At 36.2% G+C, this 23,638-nt stretch overlaps 1 protein-coding gene across 1 annotated transcript in view; it reads left to right on the top strand.

The window, feature by feature from the left end:
- Positions 1-3,144: 3,144 nt before the first annotated feature.
- Positions 3,145-23,638, top strand: part of LOC136035471 (phospholipid-transporting ATPase ID-like) — a gene marked incomplete in the record, with an annotated part of 145,321 nt that continues 124,827 nt past the window's right edge. The window contains 3 exon segments of the mRNA XM_065717286.1: positions 3,145-3,540; positions 5,452-5,900; positions 18,495-18,550. Coding sequence (XP_065573358.1) covers positions 5,705-5,900; positions 18,495-18,550 — 252 coding nt within the window.

Below are 23,638 nucleotides of genomic sequence, written 5' to 3' on the forward strand. Positions count from 1 at the left end.
TTTGGTGCTTCTGGACGTGCTAGGACGATGAAAATTGGTAGGCGTGTCAGGGAGCTATACAAATTGACTTAATAAAGTCGTTTTCCCAGATTCGACCATCTGGAGGGCTAAAGGGAGAGGAAAAATTAGAAAAATGAGGTATTTCTAACTTACGAACGGGTGATCAGATCTTAATGAAATTTGATATTTATAAGGATCTTGTGCTTCAGCACTCTTATTTTAAATCCCGACCAGCTCCGGTGACAGTGGGAGGAGTTGAAGGGGGAAACGTGAAATCTTGGAAAACGTGAAAATTGAGGTATCTATATCTTACGAATGGGTGATCGGATCTTAATGAAACTTGATATATAGAAAAATCTTATGTCTCAGATGCTCCATTTTCAATTTGAATCGGATCCGTGGATATAGGGGATTGCGGGGGGGGGGGGTGTCAGAAATCTTGGAAACCGGAAATCTTGAAAACGCTTAGAGTTGAGAGAACGGGATGAAATTTGATGGAAGAATAAGCACAAGCTCTAGATATGTCACTAACATAATTCGAACGGATCCGCTCTCTTTAGGGGAGTTTGGGGGATCTCCAGTGCTTTGGTGAGTTTGGTGCTTCTGGGCATGCTAGGACGATGAAAATGGGTGGGCGTGTCAGGGACCTGCACAAATTGACTTGATAACAGTCGTTTCCCCGATTCGACCATCTGGGGGGCTGGAGGGAGACGAAAAAATGAAAAAAAGGTATTTTTAACTTAGGAATGGTTGCTCGGATCTGGATGAAATTTGAATTTTAGAAGGACCTCATGTCTCAGAGCTCTTATCTTAATCCCGACCACATCCAGTGATATTGGGGAGTTGGAGGAGGGGGAAACGGGAAATCTTAGAAAACCGTTAGAGTGGAGAGATCGGGATGAAACCTGGTGGGAATAATAAGCAGCAGTCCTAGATACGTGACTGACATAACCGGACTGAATCTGCTCTCTTAAGAGGAGTTGGGAGGGAGTTAATTCGGAAAAATTAGAAAAATTGAGGTATTTTTAACTTAAGAACGGGTAACCGGATCTCAATGAAATGTGATATTTAGAAGGAAGTCATGTCTTAGAGCTCTTTTTTTAAATGTCGACCAGTACCGGTGAAATTGGGGGGAGTTGGAGGGGGAAATTGGAAATCTTGAAAAATGCTTAGAGTGGAGAGATCGAGATGAAACTTGGTGGGTAGAATAAGCAAATGTCATAGATACGTCATTGACGTAACCGGACTGGATTCGCTCTCTTTGGGGGAAATGGGGGGAGTCCAGTGCTTTGGCGAGTTCGGTGCTTCTAGACGTGCTAGGAGGATGAAAATTTGTAGGCGTGTCAGGGACCTGCAGAAATTGACTTGATAAAGTTGTTTTCCCCGATTCGACCATCTGGGGGGCTGAAGGGAGAGGAAAAATTAGAAAGATGAGGTATTTTTAACTTGGGATCTTAATTAATTTTGATATTTAGAAGGACCTCGTGTCTCAGAGCTCTTGTTTTAAGTCCCGACCGGCAGTAAGCCTCTGATTGTCCTTTTAAATCAGTCTATTGATTCTTAGAATTTTGCTAGATCTCATACCGAATGAGCTCTTGGCTCTTCCGACCTCGTCACAAGTGCCATATGAACTCTTAGCTCTTGTTAAAGATGTAGATTGTGTAATTTTCCCTTTAACCGATTCAAAGCTTCAGTTTGATTTCAAATTAACCTTGGTATTTTAAACAAATTTAGCTCTCATCCAAATCATCGTCCATCTTGTCCAAATTGTACTATTTCGTTTTCATTTGCGTTATTTCAAATTGAGCTAATCTGTAAGTTTTTATTATAAGCTAATTAAAAATCAACTAAATAATCTTAGACAATAATCAGGCTATGGGACGAATAATTGACCTTGAACTTGAAAGTTATCACATCAGAATATCAGTATAAAAAACAAAGCATGAAAATAAGCAGACACAAAGAGAAGATAAGTGCGAGATAAATTTGAGGAATGTAAGAATTAAGTTTTTTATGTCTTCAAGTTTTCTAGTGTCTTCCCGGGTCTTTTTGTAGGACCTCGCTAAAGGGGTCTTAAAATTTATAGCAGACTGTGTATAGGTATAATTATCTTAGTCCCCCTTTCAAAATTTAAGGCATCCCTTGAATCCGTTATAAAACGCTTATTTGGATAGACCAGTGAAGTCCATGCTTTGCTTTACTCGTAAGCCTTAGCTCCACATAGGTTCAGTCTTTAGGGGGTCGGCATCCAAACACGAACAATTTATCTTTAGCCGCTATTTGTCAAGTTTTCTGGGAGGGGTGTGGGTAATCTCAAGTCGCTGTTACTAAATGATAATTTTGTAAATTACGCTGACCTGCCATAATTAAGAATAAGAAGTAAAGAAACTAAAATCGAGAATGGGATATTGTAAGGCCAATGAAAATACTGAGCGAAACAAGACGGTTATTTCGGGAGGACGACCGCTTCCTTTCTTCGGCGCTGTAATAGGAAGTTTCAAGAAAACCTGCTCACATTTTCTGAATGAAAATGCGAACGAAACAAATCAGATAAAAATAAAATGACAAAAAGAAAGCAAAAGTAAATAAAAACACATATAGGAAGAACTAAAAAACTTAATAGCGCAGAAAAAACAGATAATCGATAAAATGAAAATTAGAAACATAAAAGCCAAAAAACACAACTCTTAAAGCAAGACATTCACCAATTTTTCCTACTAACAAAAATAATTCTCTTGTTAAACATCGGACATGTAAATGAGAAGTTTAAGACGAAATATTCGTCCTTTTTCGTCCGGTATTTTTGTTGGCCTTACGAAACCCCGTTGTTGATCTTTATTTTGTTATTATACTTGACGTCTACTTATAGTTAATTTTTTTGACTATATGTTGTCTAGTTTTTACAACCAGCCCCCCCCCACTCACTTGCCACTTATATTTCCGTAAATGACACCATTGCTTGCTATTTCTCTACGATTGGAGTCTATAATTCGGCTCATTTTTAAATCTGAAATTGTTTTAGCCTGTTCATTATTAAGAAATGTTTGGCAAGCCTGTCTACATCTGGTTTAGCTTGCGGGTCATTAAGTGCATCAGTACTCGGTAAAATAAAAATGAAAAATTTGAAACCGCCCAAAAAACTTGATGTAATTCCCTTTGAACCAAATTGCAATATTTTCGAAATTAGTATTTCCGCTTTTTTCCTAGTTAAAGCACGGTGCAGGTTTGTCTGATAGAATAAATGATAAAAGCTATTATCTGAAGATATGTTGTTGGATTTACGTAATGCAAAATTCACGGATGCTATCAGTATTCACTTAGTTTGTTGAGATAAAACTATTGTCTGTGACGGAATTTCTTTGCTAAACTTGTGTTTTTTGAACAGCTAAAGTGAATTCAGTATTTTAGAAATTGTGTTTTTTTGACATTAGAACTGCCTTAACCTTTGATTAAGGTAAATAGTTTGAGTGAAGAAATACTGTCAAAATATTTCCCTAGCACTTTCACAGCAAGCGGGTGATCCATAAGCACGTCTTTGAGGTACGGGATGAAAACTGAATGTATTTTTAGGTTTTAAAACTTTAACTAAAATTAATTTTTAACAAAATTGCCTAAATTCTATACTCAGCTTAAACACCAATATCCAGTTTAGGTTGTTGAGATAAAACCTAATGTCTGTGGGTAAATTTAGCCATTTTTCCTTAAAGTGGTGTTTTTTTAAAGCTGTTGTGGCAGTTCAAAATTATATTTTAGGAAGTGTGACTTGTAGTAAATATTTAGGGGCTGGTAACTTCTGAAGAAAATGTGGTAAACACATAAAAATACTACCATTAAATTTCTGATTTTGTTCTCTTTTCAACTATTATGGTAACTTTTCGGAAAGTCCCCCCTCCCGCAACGGCTTATATATGTAGCCCTAAGAACACATTGTTCCGTTAATTCAATCCGATGAATACGTCATAGGCTCTTTATTAAAACGGTTTTTTTGTCTCAACTTTATAAAATTTAGTTTCGTTTAATGCATTGCAATATTGATTAAAAATATTGTTTTAAATAATTTAGATAACAATGTAAGGAAATATGATAATCCATCTAATAGAAACATCCTGCATATTATAAATCAAGCATTTCATTGTTATGTGTTTTCTTTTAACTTTTTTATAATATCATATGTATCTGGGACCATCATGAGGGAGGGGGAGGTAAAGTGACCATAGTATTTACAAATAGTATAAACTAAGGAATCTAGTAGCATTATCTTTGTCTATCATCATTATAATATCATAAGTATCGAAAGTAAAACAGTTCAAAATAGGGATGAAACCTTTTTATTGACAGTGAACAGATATAAAATTTAACTGGATATTTCGAACACATATACAGTGTTCATCATCAGCAGTAAAACTCTACTGCTGATGATGAACACTGTATATGCGTCCGAAATATCCAGTTAAATTTTATATCTGTTCACTGTCAATAAAAAGGTTTCGTCATGGAAAGGCAGTGTGGTCTTCGAAGTTATCTATCATAAGTGTCTGGGACCATCATGAGGGAGGGGGAGGTAAATTGTCCGTAAAGTGACCATAGTATTTGCAAATAGTATAAACCAAGGAATCTAGTAGCATTATCTTTATCTTATCATCACACTTCCACCAGAATTGGAATGTTTATCACAAATTAGTTTTGTCAAACAAAGAACAAGAGTTGCAGGTTGTCCTGCCTTTCGGGAAGGGGTAGAAGAGGAATTTTTTTCAAGACAGCGAAAAAGAGCAAATTACTGGAAACTCATCAAAGAAATGGGAAGAATTGGGAAGTTTCGAGAACAACAGAACCTGAACTCTCCTTGTAAATGTAAATTTTTTCATGTTGAGCTGTTATGGCATTAACACAAATCCTTTAATTCGCAAACGCAAATTAACGCAAATAAGGTGGATGGTTGAAAACTGTATGTCTCTATGTCACCCCGAAACATGTAAATGATTTAAAAAATATGCCGTAGTAGTAGGTTAGGTGACAAACACTTCGCTTTAAATTCTGATTAATTTTAATGGATTGGTTAGAAGGTTACTAAATGGCTGTGGAAGGAGGCTAGGACATCTATTAGTTAAAGATATCCTCTTTTTCAATATCTCTAAATTTGTTAATTTTCGATATGAAACTGTTTTAGTTAAAACATAATGTACGTAGTCAAGACGGAACCTTTAAAATAAAAGAATCTAGTAAAAATAGTTCACTTAACCCTTAGTGAATAAAGTATATTTGTTGAAAGAAGGCCATGCGTAAACGAACGGCCTTTGTGCCTTTTTTTTGTTCCAAAAGTTTGAAATTTTGTGATTTTTTTGAATATTTTTTATTTATTTTCATATAATTAAGTTTTCCAAAACAAAAAATGTTATTTGCCTACCGTTCTAAAATAAAATTCTTCGTACCGTACCTAATTGAATGGTATAGGGGCATATTTTCGTTACTTTAGCATGAATAGAGACGAAGATGAATTTGAGTTGGAATTGTTCGATTTGAAAAACTCGTTCAACTCGGATACCGAGAATCAAAAAACGCTAAAAGACAAGGATGATGTTTTTGGTAACAGAAGAGAGAAACTTTTTCGCAATTTAAATGCTGATTTGACTCGAAAACGATACCGACGAACTAAAAGTGACGGGATGTTTCTAATCCATCCTCTCCCCTTCCGTTTTCCTCACCAATGTTTGATCATCTGGATCCTGAAGTAGAGTGTGGCTTACCTGATACTAGTGAAATACCAGTTGAAACGGATAAAAAATCCTGGTTCAAGACTAGCTGTACAAAGGTTCAGTTGTTTTGTGGAACGTCATGGAGAAAATTGACGAAAAGGAAAGAGGGAAAAAAAGTTTCAGTCCAGGACGTCGATATCCTCCCTGGTAAGAAAATAGCCACATTCTTATATGACAATATTTTTGTTTCACATTCATGCCTCACTTTACCTTACATTTTCATATGAATTACGTTTCAGAGCAGTCATTCTAAAAGGGAAAGATAAAACGCAAAAAAAGTCCATGGTTCTCATGTATTATACCGCCAACGCTCAATAAGTAGACCTAGGTTAATTATAATGAAAAATGCCAAAACATGATGGAAGTATAATACTTTCGAAACATATTTGTTATATATATTTACATATTGGGAGAGGGGGGATATCCTAGCCCCTCCCGCTGATGTACAAATATACAACCCAAATTATATGATTCCAATGTATTCTGTCACCCGCTATTTGTTTTAACTGAGGATAAGCTAATTGTTTCTCAATACAGACAGATAAAACCGGTTTGTCCTTAAGTTTTTACACAGTGTAAATTTGAATGTTGGCGGTTTAATACATAAGCACCAAGTCCATTTTAGACCAATAGTTTTGAGCCTGTTATGATCAAAAAATGTTCTTTCGATTTTCTATTAATGTGAGGACCTGAGTAGTATGGGGTCAATTGGTACAAGTGGCCACTACCGCCTTCGACCCCCCAGTACCGGCACTTTTAAAGACTACACAGAATGAAGATTCCCCCAATGCTGTCATCTACATAACCAAAATCATAGATGGGGTATTGTTAAGTACAGCTATAGATGGCGACATTTTTCTTTCCCCACCGACACATTTTGTTACTGTCTTCTAGGGTAGGAGTGGAAGTGCTATAAAATATGCGCCGAAAAAGAGAAAGACCTAAAAATGGGCTAAAGTGGCAGTATTTCTAGCTTTGGCCTTTCCCTCTATATCCATTCTCAGCTTCAGGATAATAGTATCGGGTCAATTGATACAAGCAGCGTCTAGCCCCCTTAATCCCCGGTACCGACACTTTTTTAAAGATCTCACAGAATTAGGATTCCCCCAATGCTCTCATCTACATACCCAAACTTATAGATGGTGTTAAAGTTAACTACAGTTATAAATGGTGACAAATTTTCTTTTACAACGATACATTTTTAGCTTCTAAGTAGTTTTCCATTGATTTTGTGTAATTTATGTCTCATGTGTGAATCGAACATGAAGCCCATGATATCCTGTGGTAAAAGAACGATTCGTTATTCGACTGAGCCAACCAATCATTGATGACTCATGTTCTCAGAATTACATTCTAGGCAATCAATGCATTGTTTCTGGAACGCTAGCCAACTGGTGTTAAGCGTCACTGTTTCGTAACAAGTTAATTGTGGCGTCGATTTCTCAATTGGAGTTGGTATTTTGGTAAATGCTATCAGTGATTTGTTTTCAGGCATCTTTTTGGCATTATTCAGTGTATTTGCATACCATAGTGACTCCCCTCCATGGCCCTAATACCCCCTCCAACCCTCCTAATTGTTTTGGAACTTGTAATTTTTTTTGGGGGAGGGGACACAAACTCATAAAGACAGACATAGAGATATGTAAACCCACAGTCAGATACACAGACATGGAGAGAGATAGACATAAACACATACAAACACACAAAGTCAAAGACAGACACAGAGACAGCCAACCTCACAGTCAGGCACACGGATGTGGAGAGAGAGAGAGAGAGAGAGAGAGAGAGAGAGAGAGAGAGAGAGAGAGAGAGAGAGAGAGAGAGAGAGAGAGAGAGAGAGAGAGAGAGAGAGAGAGAGAGAGAGAGAGAGAGAGAGAGAGAGAGAGAGAGAGAGAGAGAGAGAGAGAGAGAGAGAGAGAGAGAGAGAGAGAGGGAGAGAGAGAGAGAGAGAGAGAGAGAGAGAGAGAGAGAGAGAGAGAGAGAGAGCACACAAACAAATAAAGATTCAGATACACAAGCACACACAAACAGACACAGAGACAGGAAAACTCACAGTCAAGCACACAGGTCTAGATAGAGAGACAAAAACACAAGCAAATACACAGTCAGACACACACAAAAATACACAAAGTCAGACCCACAAACACATAAAGACAGAGACAGGCAAACACGCAGTCAGAAACACAAGCATGGATAGAGAGAGAGAGAGAGAGAGAGAGAGAGAGAGAGAGAGAGAGAGAGAGAGAGAGATTAATTATAGTTTATATAAATTATAGTTTCTGAGGTCTCTTCCCATAAAGAATCCACTGAATTCCACCCTAATCGCTAGAGCATTATGCAAAACAGTAACAACTTTGTGTCTATTATACAGTCTATATTAATTGTTATTTGTTATAGGTTCATATACCATATTATTAGGGATGATAAATCACAATGCGTCAGTTCGGCCTCTGGGCCCGGGCTGCTATGTAAACATCCTTTCGATAGCTCTAAGTCATTGGTGTTTTTAGAACTTTGTTCAATCCGATTTGGTACTAAGAAATGGTAAAAACTATAGAGTACCGTGGAACACTCGTAAAAACCATGAAATTTTATTTTAAATGCAACAATCCTCAATGTTTATAGATGTCAAATGAACAGAATGAACTAGAAAAAGAAGTCCATACCTCCCGGAAGCTTGATTGTGGGAGAAATATTCCCATTGGAGATAAAGCTTTCAGAATAGGCTATTTGCTTTAGTTTATCTTGTTGAGTATTTTTTGTTTGTTCGTTTCTGATAAGAAATATGAAGCTCTGTCTCCAATATTTCGCTTTTTTGAATATTATGGCATAAAACAAATGTCAAAAATCAGCAAGACAAGGCTTCTTCTTCTTAAGATTACTTAAAAAAAACTAGTTTTTTTAACTGAAAGTAAGGAGCGACATTAAAACTAAAACGAACAGAAATTACTCCGTATATGAAATGGGTTGTCCCCTCCGCAATCCTTCGCTCTTTACGCTAAAGCTTTTAATTGTTTTAAAAAGCAGAATTGTGGCAAAGAGTCAGATTTTAGCGTAAAGAGCGAAGGATTGCGGAGGGATACCCATTTCATATACGGAGTAATTTCTGTTCGTTTTAAGTTTTAATGTCGCTCCTTACTTTCAGTTAAAAAAAACTAGTTTTTTTTATGTAATTTCTGAACGTTTTTGAATTAATGGATGTTTGATTTTGTCTCTCCACACATAAATTATTAAAATGAAATTTGCATATTAATTCCTTTTTTGGCTAAATGGCTTTCTCTTAGTTTTGATCAGACGATTTTGAGAAATATGGGGTGGGGAAGGATGCCTAGTTGCCCTGCAATTTTTCGGTTACATAAAAAGGCAACTATAAATTTTAATTTTTAACGAATGTTTTTATTAGTAAAAAATATACGTAATTTAAGAATTAACTTACGTAACAAACTTTTATATTCTTAAATTTTTATTATGTATATGAGGGGGTTTTGTACCCTCGTTAATACCTCGCTCTTTACACTAAATCGTAAGTTTTGTCCCAATTCTTTAAGAATGACCGCCGTAGAATAAATAGTTGAAATTACTAAAAATACTATAGCATAAAGAGCTAGGTATCTATCTCCTCCTAAATACCTCGCTCTTAATGCTAAAGTATTTTTAGAACCCCTCATATGCGTAATAATCTCTGTTCGTTTCAAGTTTCAATGCTACTCCTTACTTTCAATTGAAAAAACTTTTCCATGTTTATTTTTTCATTGTTTTTTTTTATTGAATTTCTGTTCCCCCATGACATATTTCACCAAGGAAAGATCCTCCCACATAGCCCCCTCCCCTCAACCCTACCCCCAAAACCCAAAAATCCCCCTGAAAACCTCTGCACACTTCCCAATAACCATCATTATATGTAAACACTGGTCGAAGTTTGTAACTTGCAGCCCCTCCCCCAGGGACTGTGGGGGAGTAAGTCATTCCCAAAGACATAGTTATTATGGTTTTTGACTATGCGGAACGAAATGGCTATCTCAAAATTTTGATCCGTTGACTTTGGAGAAAAAAAGAACGTGGGAGGGGGCCTAGGTGCCCTCCAATTATTTTGGTCACTTAAAAAGGGCACTAGAACTTTTCATTTTCGTTAGAATGAGCCCTCTTGTGACATTCTAGGACCACTTGGTCGGTACGATGACCCCTGGAAAAAAAAACAAATAAACACGCACCCGAGATTTTTCTTCTGGCAAAAAATACGAAATTCAACATTTTTGTGGATAGGAGCTTGAAATTTTTGCTGTAGGGTTCTCTGATACGCCGAATGCGATGGTGTGATTTTCGTTAAGATTCTATGACTTTTAGGGGGTGTTTCTCCCTATTTTCCAAAATAAGGCAAATTTTCTCAGGCTCGTAACTTTTGATGACAAGGACTAAATTTGATGAAACTTATATATTTAAAATCAGCATGAAAATCCGATTCTTTTGATGTATATTTTAGCATCAAAATTCCGTTTTTTAAAGTTTAGTTTACTATTGAGCCGGGTCGCTCCTTACTACAGTTCGTTACCACGAACTGTTTGATTGAATCAATTGTGACCATTGATTTATTACCTGAATAGATGCAAGATAATACAGTATATGAAGAGCATTATAATACGCGGCAGGTAAGCAGCCACTGGCAATCCTAGTAGAGAGGCTGACGTAAAAAACCCAGTTTTGCCTGCTTTAAGTACTCTAAGGTACTTTTGTTGGTGGCAAAGACAGTTCCCAAAACCCATGATCAGAGCTGTTCTTAGGGGGGGGGAGAGGAAAACCAGAGCAGTTGCCACGGACGCTGTGATTAAGGGGGTAAGCGGCAGGGGAATTGCCCACTTTGGTCCAATTTTTCACTTTGATTCGGCTTTTTTACTTGTATCTGAGTCGGGAGGGGGCGCTGTAATTAATTTTGCTCTGGGCATCACCAAGCCCAGGACTATTCAGTACATTATCTCTGTAATCTATTATAAATTTATGCGTCTATGATCATGACAGGACATGTGTTCAAAGTAAACAGAAAGAAAGAAGAAAGACTTTTTCCGGACCTACTATTTTTGTTAAAACACTACCTCATCTGTGTCGTCAATTCAAGAAAATTTAAAGGAAAGTTTAAATGCACTTTCAGTGTCTAGGGGGAGGGGTACGTCCTCTTTTTAGTGAAGATAGCGAAAAAGTGGTTCCAATGAGAACACCCCAAAACAGGTGTTTTATTTTAATCTAGAGGGACATGCCCCTCTGTCTCCCCAGTGGTGCCACTGCAACTTATAAGGATACTTGTTAAATATCCTGAGTCAGGAAATTTAACAAGTACTTCACTTCTTAGGTGGAGCGAGGATTCTTGACCCCACCCAAGAAGCGAAGTTGGGTCAATCCCAATGAAATATACTAAAATATTTTGAAAATATAATACTTTAGAATCAAAATTATGGAAACCACAACAGAGAATTATAGAAAGCAGGCCGCGCAGAATGCATTATGTTAAATACCCAACCCAACTTAGTAGTTTCTTTTTCAGATCATACAGGTTAAAATACTTGAGTGGGTTCGGGATATTTTACAAGTACCTTCATAAGCTTCAAGCGATCAAAAGTCACCATACTTAATAGGGGGTCAGCTGCTCCCAATCCTTTCTTAGGTACTAACGTCTCATAGCGACCACACCCAAGTTCTAGATTTGAGCAAAAACAGTTTCTCAGTCTGCAGTTGGAGGTAATTAGCTTAGTCTCAGTTAGATAAACTACTATACAGGTATAGTTTAATTAAATATTTAATATATAGGGTTACTTAGGTTAGGTATTTAATGTAATGCATTCTTTGCGGTCTGCTTTCCGTAATTCGATGTTGTAGTTTCCATGATTCTGTTACTAAATTAGGTACTTGCGTATTATTCAGAACACACTCAATAAGTGGAGTTAGGTTTTTTCGTGAAACAAACAACGATGCAGGTATCCAACATTTTAATTAGGTAAACCTAACCTAAATGTTCCTTCTCGTAAAGGAATAAAGTCATGTTGTGTCCATTGACGCACCGTTTTGTTGTGTGCAACAACCCCTTATCCTTGAAAAATATAATTGCCTCTTTTTCAGTCTTTGGCAAATCCCAAATCTTCATTTCAAAATTTATGTTCAGACACTATTTTCTATCACTGTGCGTAGCAAACTAAATTGAGTTTTGTCTTTGTGGCTATGAAACCGGATTTTCTCGTAAAATGTACCTGCATCGTAGTTTGTTTCACGAAAGAACCTAACTTCACTTATTGAGTGTGTTCTGAATAATGCACAAGTACCCCTAAGTACCTAAGTGCCTAACTTTACTTATTGAGTGTGTTATGAATATTACACAAGTATCCCTTAGGTAAGGGGTACCTAACTTCACTTATTCACTTACTGAATAATACACAAGTACGCTAAATTATTATATTTTCATAATATTTTGGTATGTTTCATTTGGATTAATCTTTAGTGTGGTTGCTATAACACATTAGTACCCTTTCTTAAATTTGCAACATACCTTCCCCGTTTCCATATCGGCTCTGTTGTAATCTTCACTAAGGTTTCGCTGAACTGGCCGGTGGATAACGACCGAACGAAAGAAAGATAACGAAGATGTAAAAAAAAAACTGATTAGGCTGGATATGGATAAACATTTTGTGTCGGATCTAAGAGGCTATTCAAATTGAAGTCTCAATTATTTTTATGGTAGCAACAGAGGCAGGTCAACAACTGTTTATTTAAAAAGGGATGACTCCCTCCGAATCTATTCTGATGAAACCACTATGAAAAAGAATCAGCGAATGACCGATTCCCCCCCCCTCCCGCCCTGTAATTTTCCTTACTTTTACCCCTTGCTTTCTATTGTGGTTTTCTATTTTTTATTTTTAGTCTCAATCTAAGCCTTTTAGAGTTTTATTTTGAACGTGTTTTTTCTATTCTCGAAGCTGAATATAGCTTAGGGAATATAATCACCCTAATAGTTCTTTATTGCTTGCTATTTGTCTCATTTAATGCCTTTTTGTCTTGCTTATTTTCATTTTTGGAACGACTATTTATTAGCTTAGCCATTTTTTTTTTTTTATTTTCACATATCAGATCAAGAGTTATTCAATAATATATTAACAGGGCACTAATCCCCACGAAGGCTGCTTGACACCAAGGAGATGAAAACACGTACATTATTCAAACACTAACTCAGAAAAAGACACCCAGGATTACAATATCATTCAGCAAAAACTAAACAGACTTCAATCAATTCAAGGCAAAACTACATTAAAGAAAATAAACAAATTATGGAAAAGCCAAAAGATGTCTTAACAGTTTATTTTTCCTTTTTAAGAGGCCAAACGATTAACACCTATCTGATTCCGGCATCATAATAAAAATAATATGACTAGCCAACGGATGATACGTTAGATTTATGTCAAGTAGATCATTTAAAAATAACAGGATTATTATTATAACTTGTTGCGTAATAGCTCTTTACCAAGAAGCATCGGAACTTTTTAAAGATCATGCTGTCTTTGTATATATTCATTTTCAGTCGTGAGAACCATCTTTGCTGACTGAAGTCCAAACAATATGCTAGATAAAATGTACGTCGTGACACATCTTATAAATATTCAAGGATGACGAAAATAGCGATTCTTTTTATCAACAAAAAAATTGGTTACCCGTGGGGGCACCTTTATCCGGGCTACTGGCAAATATTTATGTCGACAACCTTGAAAATTGGGCATTAAATTCTTATTTTTTAAACACGTCTATTGGGGTCGTTATATGGATGACGTAATTTTACTTCGGAATTATGGGAAAGCTGAACTTCGGGGCTTCTTAGATCATCTTAACTCTTATGACAGAAATTTGCAGTTCATCCTAGAAGTTGAAATTGAAAATAAACTACCGTTTTTAGATGTGTTAATTATTCGTAATGCTGATAAACTGGAATTTACTATCTATCGAAAGCCAACACAAAACAATAGATATCTTCACTTTAATTCAAATCAACCCCCCCCCCACAAGTTAAAAGAGCAGTTGTAACTTCCCTCATTGATCATGCCCTGAATATTTGCTCCGATTCGTATATAAATGCAGAAATAAACTTTATCAGAGATATTTTTTTTGTAATGGATACCCCATTCCTTTTGTCAATAAAATAATTAACCGTAGAGTAAAAAGACATTCTTGTAAAATCGAAGAAGATATTTCACAATGTGAGGCTACTGATAAGCCCTCAAATATTGTCTATCTTCCGTATATCCCAAAGATCACAACAAAATTTAAAAATATTTGCACAAAAATAATCTGTACGTAGTTTTTACTAATAATTTTAAAATCATTAATTTCTTAAATTCCGGTAAAGATAAGACCCCAGTTATTCGCCAAAGAAGGGTCTATCAAATACCCTGTGATTGTGGAAATTACTATGTCGGCAGGACCCATCAGAATCTGGAAAAACGGTTACAACCGCAAAAAAAAAGACATAGACAAGGCATTAATTTCAAATAGTTCCAACAACTCCTTTGATTCTGCTTTAGGTTGGCATATATTTAATAATCCGTCCCACACGATACTTTTTGAAAAATCTTCACTCATCAGTAATGATTTGGGGATAAAACAGGTGGTTCGAGAATCAATCGAAATTAATCTCAAAATAAATAATAATATTTCTTTGAACAGGGACTTAGGGGAATACTCACTAAATTCTGTATACTCAAATTTAATTAAAAATGATCTAACAAAATATTTTACTAAACCGATATATCAAACAGTTCGTGGTAACGAACTGTAGTAAGGAGCGACCCGGCTCAATAGTAACCAAAACTCTAAAAAATGGAATTTTGATACCAATAGCTACATCGAAAGAATCGCATTTTAATGCTGGTTTTAAATATATAAGTTTCATCAAGTTTAGTCTTACCCATCAAAAGTTACGAGCCTGAGAAACTTTGCGTTATTTTAGAAAATAGGGGGAAACACCCCCTAAAAGTCATAGAATCTTAACGAAAATCACACCATTAGATTCAGTGTATCAGAGAACCCTACTGTAGAAGTTTCGAGCTCCTATCTACAAAAATGTGGAATTTTGCATTTTTTGCCAGAAGGCAGATCACGGATGCGTGTTTATTTGCATTAATGCATGTCTGATTTTGGCTCTCCGTACAGAAATTATTAAAATGAAATTTGCATATTAATTCTTTTTTTGGCTGAATGGCTTTCTCTTAGTTTTGATCAGACGATTTTGAGAAATAAGGGGTGGGGAAGGAGGCCTAGTCGCCCTCTAATTTTTCGGTTACTTAAAAAGTCAACTAGATCTTCTAATTTTTAACGGACATTTTTATTAGTAAAAAATATACGTAACTTAAGAATTAACTTACGTAACAAACTTTTATATTCTTTAATTTTTGATTATATATATGAGGGGGTTGGTCCCCTCGTTAATACCTCGCTCTTCACACTAAATCTTGTTTTGTCCCAATTCTTTAAGAATGACCGCTGAATCAGAAAGGCCGTAGAATAAATAGTTGAAATTACTTAAAAAATTTTTAGCATAAAGAGCGAAGTATTTATCTCCTCCTAAATACCTCGCTCTTTTTTCTAAAGTGTTTTTAGAACCCCTCATATGCGTAATAATCTCTGTTCGTTTTAAGTTTTAATGCTTCTGCTTACTTTCAATTGAAAAAACTTTTACATGTTTATATTTTCATTGTTTTTTTTTAATAGTAATGCTAGAAAACCCTGCGCCCTTTTCATTGAATTTCTCTTCCCCCATGAAATATTCCTCCAAGGAAAGATCCTCCCATATAGCCCACTCCCCTGAACCCCACACCCAAACCAAAAAAATCCCCCTGATAACGTCGGTACACTTCCCAGTAACCATTACTGTATGTAAACATTGGTCAAAGTTGTAACTTGAAGCCACTCCCCCAGGGACTGTGGGGGATAAGTCATCACAAAAGACATAGTTATTAAGGTTTTCGACTATGCGGAACAAAATGGCTATCTCAAAATTTTGATCCGTTGAATTTGGGAAAAAATGAGCGTGGGAGGGGGCCTAGGTGCCCTCCAATTTTTTTGGTCACTTAAAAGGGGCACTGGAACTTTTCATTTCCGTTAGAATGAACCCTCTTGCAACACTCTAGGACCACTTGGTCGATACGATGACCCCTGGGAAAAAAAAACAACAAAAAAAAACAAAGAAACACGCACCCGTGATTTGTCTTCTGGCAAAAAATACGAAATTCCACATTTTTGTAGATTGGACCTTGAAATTTTCTCTATAGGGTTCTCTGATTTGCTGAATGCGATGGTGTGATTTTCGTTAAGATCCTATGCCGTTTAGGGGGTGTTACCCCGTATTTTCCAAAATAAGGCAAATTTTCTCAGGCTCGTAACTTTTAATGACAAAAAGACTAAATTTGATGAAACTTATATATTTAAAATCAGCATAAAAATCCGATTCCTTTGATATATCTTTTAGAATCGAAATTCCGTTTTTTAGAGTTGCGTTTACTATTGAGCCGGGTCGCTCCTTACTACAGTTCGTTACCCTGAACTGTTTGAAAACAAAACTGAACGTAGATCCGCATTCTGCAGACGATTGGTTTTGGCGTGTCAAATATGGAATTTCCACTAGAATTTTTGACACGAATTTTTTCACAAAGTTTTAGTTCGTGCATTACTTGGGCCTGTGTAAATATAACTCTAATTAAATTCTCGCTAGAGCTTAAGATGTTTGGCAAACCTACTTTAATTACTTACCTCTATTAAGTTATCGATTCTTTACTTGTGTTAAGTTTGGGTGCTCTGTGTTGATTTTAGTACAAATAAGTAATGGACTAATCATTAGTTATAAATCTGAACTTTTTCATGGTAACGAACGGTTTGAACAAGGCATGGTCATCAATTAGAGGTTATATAATATCGTTCAGCTAGCAGCGAATCCTATCGGGCGATAGGCCTAGAAAAATCGTAGCGTGTATTCTTTTCTGAGGATCAGGGATAAATGTTATGACCATTACAAAATTCTAAGTCGCCCCACTCCCAAACAAAACTCCTTGAAGTTTTAGCACTATCCTCTCGCGGTAAGGTAAAGCAGGGTTGACTTAGCAAAGCTATGACTTTGTCGATATTAATTTGTGAAAAGAAATCTCCGTCCCCTTTTTTCCAACTCTTTATCCATCTGCACACTTAAAATAGTCTAATATTAATTTTTTACTCGAGCTATGACTTCTACAAAAAAAAGTATTATCAGTATCTTACTTTCATCAACGAAAACAAAGCCAGAGAAAACAGATTTCGAGCCCATGATCCTAAGATTTGGAAGTTGGGTGCTCTACGTAACGAACTAGTCGGGCTTGTTAGTTAGTTTTAGAAATTTGGCGGATTTCTGTATACAAATGAACGGGCTCTCATAAATGGGTTTTTCTACAGTTACATATATAAAGATAAGATGAAGTGTATCTCAAGGCCTAAAATATGACCATGTATACAAAAAAACAACAATAAAAAACACAAATATTGATACATATAGACAGGAAATTGAATACAGTATATTTAATCAATATAAATGAAAAAAATAATCTATTGTCTTAGGATTGTTCTTATCACTGACTCCCTACTGGTTTGCTTGGTTCGTACTTCAGGGCTCAACTAGGGAGGAAGAGACGATGTCATAACCAAGACGGCTCTTAGGAGTATCAGTTGGGGAGGGGGCTGCATTCCTTCATAGAATTTCAGAAATACTTTTTTGGAGTTTTTTTTCTTTTATTAAAAAATGCCCCTTTTTTTGATATTCTGTCAGTGACAAAACGGAAATAGACAATTAAGCTGCTCCCTTAGATTTTGACAGCACACTTTATACGAATCGAAGCCACTGACGGGCTCTTTGGTCGTCTTTGATTTCCAAAAACTCTTTGTTTTTTGATTTTCCATAACTCTTTACTTTGTTTAAGCCTGTTCTGCTGGAAACCATAAGCTGAAACAATTTTTTTATGTTTTTTTTTTTGCGTCCTCAAGTCTCAGATGTCTGACAAATTTTATATTCTCTAAATCTGTTGAGCGACACTAGCGACATGACCATGGTCCCTTAAAACGGTTTATGGCAGTGTTCTTAGATTTACAAAATTCCTATTTTGTATTTTAATTGGGAAAAAATGGAAAAGTCCCCCATCCTAGATCATTAAACATACCTAATTTTAAAAATTGAAAACTTCTTTACCTTCCCCCTGCCTTCTTTGTTTTTTTAAGTTGGTGCCAATGGGCTCGGCATATTAATATGACTTATAATCATAGCGAATATGTTGCGCTATCTTTGCTATTCTGCCTCCGATTTTTCGAGTAATCGAAAAAGAAAAGGCGTCTACTATGAAAAAAGTAAAAAAAGGAAATGGTACCTTTTTAAAATACGCTTTTTCTTGTTTTCATCATAGGTGGAATTGTAAACCTCCATTTGAATATAATGGATCCTGAGAAAGCACTTACCTTACTTTTATGGTTTTAAAGATACCAGGGGTATTGGTTAGGATTTATCCAGTTAGAAGACTTCAGTAGGCAAAGGACCTAGGGTCAAAGACCCTGAAAACTTAGAAACTATTTTTTGTTGCTAAAGAGGAATGTATTTCTTGAAAATGGGATATTGATAGGGTTGTTCTCTTAAAACATTCTCGATTCGTGGCCAACACCAAGCAGTTGATTCTGCATTATTAACAATTCTTTTTCTTTTTTCAGATAAACGTCGGATAAGAGCTGGTGATCCTCATTTTAATGCCCAGTTTAGTTATACGGTATGTCGTTTATTACAAAGAGTATGGGTAATACAGAAGAGTAGAACTGGCACTTGTGTCGATGAAAATCACAATCGCCATATAGCGTTTGCCGTTTCTTGGCATTTTTTTAAATGTAATAATAAGGCAAAATTAATCCAATCAATATAACCGGCAAAATGTGTGTATTCTCAGTTTCTGAAAGTTACAAGTATTCAGATTAACGACGCTTCTTCGCTGCTAAGGTCCCTGCGTCGGCCCTGCAGTGTGTCCCTACTGCCGGGTTCAATCTCTGGGTCCCGTATTACCAAGGTAAGGTCAAACCTACTGCGCCACCACTTGACTCAGTTTCTAAAAAAAAAAAAATAATAAAGAAAGCTCATTCGCGAAGCAATAGGAAAGTGCCAAGAGACGCCAAACGTTAGATGGTGTTGGTGATTTTTTGTCATTTCACTTTTATAAATTGCACATACTCTTTGGTTTCTTATTTTTCTTTTTCTTTCTTTTTTACTGTAAATTTTCTCTTTTAGACTGAGATAAAAATTATTGGCAGAATAACCTTATCTTTAGTTTAGTATACCTATATTAGAAAATATTGCAATTATAAAATGACAAAAAGAAAATTAGTTTGGGGTAAAAATTTAAATCGGAAGAAATCTTTATGTAGATTTTAGTTTACTTATTTAAAAAAAGAATAATCTAGAAATGACATCTTTTAAACAAAAAATTAATATTAAATAGTAATTGATGTCTATTCTTTTTCTTATGAAAACAGACAAAACGGAAAAAAAATTCAGCGCCATATTTTACCGTATTTAGGAGAATAGCATAAAAAGGGCTAAAAGCAAGTTAACCTTTTTTACTTAGATAAACTAAACAGGTCCTTTCAATCTAACATTTTTCTTAGCTGAACAGCCGAAGGTTTAATCATTTTTAGATTAAATCATTTTCTTATGCCACAGATTCAAGTTGGCAGCGATATTCAATGATATCCGCAAATATTTGGTTTTCCGGGGTATCTTTGAATATATGTTCAAAGTTACCCTTGTCTATCTTTAATATTGATCTCATTCCTCTGCTCTGGCCAACTGTTTAATTTGCATTGAATTAAAGTTTACTCGGTCGTTTAGACCGTTAGGAAACCCTGTTTAATCTATTGATCCCAAGAAGATACAGATCGAGTTCTTCTTTTCAACTATTATTTTAAAAAAAATCACCATTTGCTAATAGATTCTGACCTACTTTTATTTCTTGTTTGGGGGAAGTCATTTGACGGTCAATGGGAGAGACAAAGGATTGTGAAGTTACTTACGAGATGCGAAAAATAAAAAATAAAAATTACGATTTGCCCCCAGAAAATTAGAAAAGTTAATTTAAGACAATTTAATTTGGGTCTTTTATAATTTAATTTGATATATTTACAATATGATATTTTTTTTAAATATTACTTCCAGACAGGGCAAATCAAGTCCTCTAAAGACACCCAATATAGAAACAAACCAATTGACAAACAATTTAATCCTTGGAACTAGCTCTATCAGCGGCAAGGGTATACCATTGCCTGTAGTAAAGGCCACAAGCCTTCAACGGATTTTTTTTCGGATACTTTGTAGAGAAGCGATGGTCGTATAAATCATGGACGGGATTCTTTTGAATGGAAATTCTTATGGAATGTTTTGTGTGTCTTTTTTGTTTTGTTTTTTATTCGTTTTAATTTGAGTCTCAATTGACGGTTTTGAAGATGCTCAAAACATATACGAAATCAGTGAATGCAAGAAAGTTTTCCAGTTATGATGAATAAGTGATGGAAAATACTCTAGAAAACATAAAGAAAGGAGATGTAACAATGAGATAGGCATCAGAGAAACACGGGGTTCCTTTGGGTACTCTTTCTCACCGAATGAACAAGCAGCACAATAAAAAGGCGGGAAGACCAACTGTAATGACAGGGCTTGAGGAACCAGTCATCGTCTCTCATTCACTTACATGTGCCTAGTAGGGGGGTTTCCTGTTGATCGCTTCGAGTTGAAATTCATAGTCAAAAGTTATTTTGAACCAATTGGAAAAACAGTGTATTGCTTTAAGAACAAAACACCTGGACAAGACTTTATCAATTCCTTTCTAGATCGACATCGTTCAAAGCTTCGATTGAGAACCGTAGCAAACTAATCCAAAAAAGAGCTTCTGTTCCATCTGACATGTTGAACAAGTACCACGGCACTTTAGAGGAGCCTATTCAAAATATGCCTTTGTCGAATATTTACAATTACAATGAGACTAGCTTAACAGGCAACCCTGGGAAAATGAAATGCACTGTGAAAAGAGGTGCCAAATACCTCTTCAGAATAATGAATGAAATAAAGGGAGCAATACCCCTGGTGACACGTGGAAATGCAGAAGGTGAACTGCTTCCACATTCGTGTGCTTTAAAGCTAAAGTTGTTTTTAGCACTTGACGTTCAGGAGGTCCTAAAGGATCTAGGTATGCTGTATCTAAGTCAGGATTGTTTGAGAGTGAAACTTTGTAAGAGTGATTTATGTCACTGGCACTCCTCCACCAAAAGAAAAGAGCAAGGATGAAAGTTGTGTTGGGTGAAAACCTCTCTTCCCACTTTTCTGCTAAAGTATTGAAAGCCTGTAGAGAAAACACCATTCGCTTTGTATGCCTTCTACCAGATTGAACATATACTACAACCGCTTGACGTTACTCCAGTGAAAAGAGCGTGAAAGAAGATGATTGATGATTAAAAAATAGATTACCCAAATAAAAAAGCACTTAGAAAAGACAAATTCCCCCAGCATCTGAAGCAACTCCTGGAGAGTCTGGCATCAAATGGTAAGGAAAATCTAAAGAATGGCTTTTCCAAATGCCTATCACTTTCCAGTCATCCAAGACCATCCACTTTTCGCCGAGCAAACTCGACAAGAGGCTGTGGAAAACGTCAGCAAAGTTTTGGTGGATGTCCTGCAAGCCCGCATATTTGACAAATCTGTTAGAAATATCACGTGCAAGCGTCTTAGTATCACATCGGCGATAAGCATCAATGCAGAAGATTCAAGCTGTGAGTCTGACATGACTGACGCGTCCGGATGGGAGAGTGAGTCTGAAATGGAAGTTGATGAGTCGATGAGTTCTGGCCCTTCTACTCTGTCAAGCAAGATGCAGCCAAAACGGACTCAAATTATCCATCAAAAACCGTGGAGGGATCTTGCTTTAATGCAAAGTTCTCCATGGGTCGCACTTCTAATTATTTTATAGTCTTGGAGGTAGGTCTCCTTCTTCTGGAGACTTGCTGAACGTGATATGCCTGCGAAAAAAAAACAGGGATGGACGCTTCTATTTTCCCAGGGTGAAAGACTCAGCATCCATCCGTCCCGACCAGGTAGAGGCTTCAGGCCTCTTGGCTCAATCACAGCACAAAATTTTTGTTTGATCATGACTTTGGTCATCTGATACTTCACTAATTTGACCTTTTCTTCGCCTTTTTGTTTTAGAAGTAATATTGTATTTCTCTCAATAGACGAGTTTTTTTTTTACTTCAAGTATGCCTAAAGTAAGTTTGATGCCATATGACTTCAAACTCCTCCAACTCCTGTTCAGTGTTACCCGTCAAACTTTTTAGTATCCTATGTTAAACACCCCATGAGGTAACTTTGAGAGCTATTTTAGGATTGACGTAGATTTCAAAACGTGAAGACCGGTAGTTTGGGCCAGTTACCATTTTACGCAAAATGATGTATTCTCCGAACGCCAAAAATAGTTTTGAGTAGATACTAGTTTCAAAAAAATAATCACAAAATAACCTTGATTTTTCACGATTTTTAGTTCAAAGTTACCCGGTTCTACAGTACTATTTGTAGGGTGGTGAACGTGTTCCAATTGCATCACGGCCATTTTGAATACGTAAGCTCTTATTCTAACTGTTTTGGAGTAGTACGCTTGCGCGCTGTCAGAGTACATGCGTTATAAGGTGGGTATTTGAAACTGTACCATCTATCTCAAATTTCGACCAACAGTAGCGTGGAAGAGCCTTTGATTGGGTGAAAGGGATCGTGTGACATCAATTCCAACTAATCAGAGGCGTTTCTCAACGACGTAAAGCTATTGAAGGTGATTATGTTCTCTTATGCCTTTAGTCGCAGTGTCATTGACCGCCAATGGAAGCCGGTCTTTCACGACTAAAACTAGAATTCCACGCTACCGTTGGTTCAAATTTGAAACAGATGGTGTCAAATTAGACACAAGGGGGTTTAAGTTTGAGACAAATGACCAAAATAGTAATACTGAGGATCTGCGCATCCTCAGTACTACATGTGAGTATTACAATGAGAGTGGTGGAACATGTGTGGCAAAATGGTAGTCAACTTTGATTTCCAATCAAAAGAGCCCTACTGAAGTTTTTTATGAAAATCCATTCGCTACGGACTGGCTGGGAAAAAGATCTACTGTTCACTCTCCTAGGTTACAGCTAAAAAACTCGAAAGATACTACAATGATATCCATATTTTCTAAAGAAATCTTAAAAGTAAAAAAACTAAATCTAAAATTTGGTTCCATCGAGGGTCAAAACGGATTTTTATTTTTTTTTTTTTTTTTTTGTATTATCGGCCGGAACGATAACCTTTAGCTCTAGAAGAGCACACAGTGTATTTTTTTTTTAAATAGCATTAGTCAATGGTTTCAACTGCCAGAAAGCTGCATTTTTAATATGGGGTCGTAATGGCGCCAATTAGGAGTGGACTTTGAAAAATACTTTTTTGGGGGTTATTTTCGTTAAACAATACTTTATTTTAGTATCTATTACTGAAAAACGGAAAATCCCCCCTAAGTATTGAAAAATTGATTTTCCCCTCCCTTCTCTAAATTCTCGTAACGCCACTGGGGGGTGAGGTGAGAGTTTTAAAAATGGGGCATTGTAAATCCCTAGTTAAGGGTTATTGATGAGAAAAACAGACTGCCTATCTGAGTTTTTCATTCGCAGTCATTCTGCCCTGTTTGGGTAAAAAAAATATTATTTTAGTAGAAACGGGCGCTTTTTTTGCGGAGCGATCTCTTCCATAACTGAAAAAATGACTAAAACTTTTTAATTTCCGTTCAAATGTTCCCTAT

This window comes from Artemia franciscana, chromosome 14, assembly GCF_032884065.1.
Source record: "Artemia franciscana chromosome 14, ASM3288406v1, whole genome shotgun sequence".
NCBI lineage: Eukaryota > Metazoa > Arthropoda > Branchiopoda > Anostraca > Artemiidae > Artemia > Artemia franciscana.